Source organism: Raphanus sativus, chromosome 9, assembly GCF_000801105.2.
Source record: "Raphanus sativus cultivar WK10039 chromosome 9, ASM80110v3, whole genome shotgun sequence".
Classification (NCBI taxonomy): Eukaryota; Viridiplantae; Streptophyta; class Magnoliopsida; order Brassicales; family Brassicaceae; genus Raphanus; species Raphanus sativus.
The window spans coordinates 3225767-3230444 of NC_079519.1; the positions used below are offsets into that span (position 1 = coordinate 3225767).

The following is a 4678-nucleotide window of genomic DNA, read 5'->3' on the forward strand; positions in this document are numbered from 1 at the left end:
TTCCAATTGTAAATGATATGAAACTGTTGCAGAATTAACAAAAGAAACGGAAAATAACTTCATCTAGTTAGGAATAATAAATGCAATCAGTTAGATAGAGATAGCATACGTTTAACTAGCTAGGGTTAAACTGTAATTCTTTTAGTTTTGGAAAAGTCTTGACACATTTAAACTAAAGATGCATTAGCTTGTACAAAAGTCTTTTTTGATTTGAATAAATTTAACATTCTTTCAAAAAAATAAAATAAAAATAAACTGTAATTCGCCGATTTAGTAATCAAATAAGCTAATTGTGTAAGATCCATGAATTTGATGTTAAAAAGAAAAGGATCGATGAATCTACTACCAATAACAAACGATACTTACGATCTAAAACAAATAATCAAATAGTATTACATGTGAATTGAAAAGTTGATAAGCAAGTTTTACTTTTACTTACAGAAAGAGGGTTATATAACACAGGCAAAGTTAAGACAAAAAGTATATACACAAATGAAAAGTTTTGTCGGAAAGAAATTAAACCACTTTTAAGTAATTTTCTTTTTTAAGAAAGTCGCACAAGAAGTTGGAATCAGTAAGGATGAACATTTCTAGTAAGTCCATTCACATTGGTGAAGAATCCAACATGTCTGTAAGGAAGATACGATCTTCGTCTCCCTTCTTCTCTGATCGCTCTGTTCCTCATGTACAGCCTCTCATGTGCCGACCTCTTCTTCTTCTCTTCCTTCTCCGTTCTCTTCACGCCCCCGCTCAATTTAGCCGCCGGATTAGAAGAAGACTGCTTCTTCATCTTATTCTTGTCGCCGTGATTCAAGAACACAAACGCGTCTTTTCCGTCGCTGCTGCTTCTCGAGACGAGATCTCTAAACCTCCACAGCTTCGAGAACCCCGTCGAACTGCTTTTCCGACAAGTCTCCGGCGAAGCTTCCTCAACCACCGTTCTCCCAGACCAGGAGCAGTACGGTCCCAACGGCTCTGACTCTTCCTCCCTTTCGGTGGCGGCTTCCTCGCTCTCCACGAAGAGGAGCTTCTTGAGAGGCGAGCGGAGAGATCTCTCGTCCGGTTCGAGGAGGAGATTCCGGTTAAAGAGAGGATAAACCGGCTGGATCTGACCGTCTTCGAAAGCTTCGTCTGCGTTTACACTCGTGAACGAGAACTCTTCATCTTCTTCTTCTCTCTCATCATCATCATCATCTTGATTCCACCAAGACTTGTCAAGATGATTCTCATCTCTGTTCTTTTCTTCTTCTTCCTCTTCCTTTGTAAAACCGACCTTCAGTTTCGAGCTGAAGTCATCGTTTAGTTTCCCGTAGAGTTCGGCGAAGCTCTCTTTTCCGACGAATCTCGTCGCCGGAGAGATCACTTGCATCTTTTAACGATTAAATTCAAACAAATACAAAACACACACAGTTTATTTCTTTCTGTGAGAAAATAAAAAACTGAAACAAAGAAAGAGTATCGGAGAGGTTTGATAAAAACAGAGGAAGCGTTGCTCTCTTTTATACATGGTTTGATAAGCCTCTTCAGTCTCCTACTTTTATTTTCCTATTTTTATTTACTTTTTTTTTATGATATTATCGTTTATTGATCAAGACTCGCAGTTGAACTTGGAAAATTGGTACACTTAAATTTAGGAGTTGACATTTAGGTATCCATCTGGGTTTTGTTTGGATCAGATTTCGGATTTCAGAATAAAAATTTTCATTTTCATTTGGATATTTCTAAATTTTGGTTTTGATACGATTCAAATTTTTGCGGGTTTGGATTCGCATAACCTATTTAAATGATTTTACATTTTTTATATTTAAATTTCTCAAAATTTATAAACAAAATAATATATTATATATGAATTTGAATAACATATGTCAAAATACCTAAATTTAACATATAAATTAGTATGATTTGAATATTTAAATAGAGAATTAATAGATATTTTAAGTATTTTTGGTGTTTTGAGTGCATTTTAGCTATTTTAAATATTTCTTTTGACTATTTGCTTATATTTTTAAGTTTTTTGGACAGCTTAAAAGTATCTGATAATATATTTTGGATGTTTTTAATATATATTAAATATAAAAATAATTAATATATTTAGATATATAAATCTATTTGAGATACATTTGGATATCCAAATATTTTGGTTCAGATCGAATTCGTTTCAGTTCTCTTAATATCAACTCATTCGGATATTTAATCAATTTAGTTCAGTTTTGATACTTGTTTTTCGGATCAAAATCGGTTCGGTTATTCGATTTTAGATTTTTTTCTAATCCTATTTAAATTAACGAAACAAATTGTGCTCCATATCTTTTTTTTTTTAACGCTGGTTCATAGAAAGAAAAAGTTTGGGAACCACGAAGGGAACCCTAGTACAACGAAAAAGACCAAAACGGGAGAAATCATAAAACAAAAGCCAATAGGCACCAAAGTAAAGACAAAAAGAGAGGTCACCGGTGTAGACAAGAGTGTTGAACTCAACCCTGGTGGTCCTGATTAGGCCATTGCCTCCAAAGACGTGATGTGAGCTAGCCACGCTGGACCTTTTGCAGCGACAAATTGTGCTCCATATCTATTGAGCAAAGAATATATAATAAGTCAATATTCTGAACTTGGATTCTAGAACGAAAACTAATTGAATCTCGTGATCTTAAAATCTTGAATACATCGTTTGCTCCAATTCAGAAAAGTCATGAATAGTTGACCTTAGAGAAATGCAATGAATACACAATCTTTTTGTTTTGTGGATAAACTAGTAACCCTTAATAAAGAAACACATGATATATAATTGAGCTGATTTTTCTTGGTTTTTAGCTGAGAAAATTATCAACAGTTTTAAACAAAGACTTTCCTCCAATCAAATCTCATGAGTCATTTAGAAAAATATTTCACCAGTTGACCAAAAAAAGAATCAAACAAATTAACAAAACAAAAAGAATATAAAAAGCGCGTTCGTGTGATGGGAAAGGAACATGAACACGACGGAATGGGTAAATTACAGTTAAAACTTGTTCGAGAAGCAAAACAGGACTTGTTCAATGGTCTGACATGTGTACTGACGTGGAAGGTGGCTTGAGGTTCACGTGTTGACCTTGCAGATAAAGGATTTCCTCGAGAAGCTCACTTGGCTTCCTTGTGTTGAGAAGTTGAACCACCGATCTGGTTCACATCTGACTAACGTATTAACAATTTAGCATTCCCGTAAGGCATGGTCTGATCATGGACACATGCGAACTAAAGTTTTATAATATGTTTTTGTTTGATAACAAAGCTTTATAACTCCAAACTTTAGCCAAACTTTAGCCAAAAAAGCTTTATAACTTTCTCTATGGTTCTACTTTCTCAAGTTGGTTTAGATATATATTTAATTTCTGTCGATATTTTTGTGATATATTCATATCCTTTGGAATTTCGGTCGATCTACGGTTTTGTCGGTTCAAACAAAGAGTGGTGAGTGTATGTGGTAGATTTAATGATTGCAGTCAGAAAACTATAAATTAACTACTTTTTTTTTTTTTTTGCCATCTGAAATATTAATAAAGAAACCATAATACAAAAGACCCAAAAGTCGGCCCATACAAAACACCCAAACTGGGTATACTAAGCCCACTAAAACAACAAACTCCAAACCCAAAAGTAAAACCCGAGGCCCAACTACGCCATCGATCGCTGCACCAACGCATCTTCCACGTGTTGGAACTGCAACAACCAAGAGACGTGTGTCAGAGAAAGAGGCTTCGTCATCTCGAAGGTTGGAGATCGTCGCCGGGACCGTTAACCGGACACATCGCCGGAATCGTGATTCACCAACTCCTTTCCCAGATGAAAGTCGACGCTGCTAGAACCCAAGCACAGAACCACCGGAAACTCCCGGTACAAATCACGACGACCACCGAAATCCACCCCCAACAACAGTATTAGGGGTATAGGATTCGGAGTCAAAACATCATCGGCCCGAGCCTAAGATAGTTTCAATCGAAGAGATCGAGACCTACTCTTATCCCAGCCGCCACCACAGAAAGGGGAACCCCTTTTCACACAGCTCGATACACTTTCCCGAGACGCAGAAGCCGGCGACCACCACCGACGAAGATACGGCGCGGCCCCAGAGTCAAAACGCCGACGAGGATAGGCCGATAGACGCCTCGTCCTCCCGGAGCCGAAATAAAACGAAAGAGAAAGGGATCCTAGAGATCTTCCCTCGCCGATAACGACATGCATAGAAAAAAACATAAACAAAGAGCCGGACCGACGGTGGCTAAGAGAGCCAACCCGCCGGCCGGAAGCACACGCAGACGGTGGTGTTTTCTAGAGATGGAACAGAGCAATTTCTTTATCTCTCTAGCTTTTTTATATGTCTTAACTACTTTTATCTTAAAAAGATGATTACTCTTTTTTTGCCAAAAAATAACTACTTTTTCTTTTTAGAAAATCATTACTTTTGTCTTATAACTTTTACAAAACATAAAACTAATTATTTTCTTTGTCGTATACACTATGTAAGTACAGTAAAACTTTTTTTTTCCGTCTATTAGTATATTTTATTAAAAAAACAAGGCCCAAAAGTGGACCAAGCCCAAAAACACCCAACAAAGGACCATCAAGACCCGATTACAACTTAACCATTAGCCCAACAAAATGGGACTAAAAAACGGTGTAAAGCCCACAACCGCTACCACGC

The 4678-nt window shown here is 36.9% G+C and overlaps 1 protein-coding gene across 1 annotated transcript; it reads right to left on the bottom strand.

Annotated features, from left to right (window-relative positions):
• Nucleotides 1-340: 340 nt before the first annotated feature.
• LOC108827060 (uncharacterized) lies at nt 341-1591 on the bottom strand. The gene has a single exon (XM_018600408.2). The coding sequence runs from the start codon at nt 1367-1369 to the stop codon at nt 572-574; it is 798 nt and encodes a 265-aa protein (XP_018455910.1). The 5' UTR covers nt 1370-1591; the 3' UTR covers nt 341-571.
• Between the last annotated feature and the right edge of the window lie 3087 nt (nt 1592-4678).

Coding starts and splice junctions, on each gene's coding strand:
- LOC108827060 (XM_018600408.2), bottom strand. CDS start 1,369: ATGCAAGTGATCTCTCCGGCGACGAGATTCGTCGGAAAAGAGAGCTTC.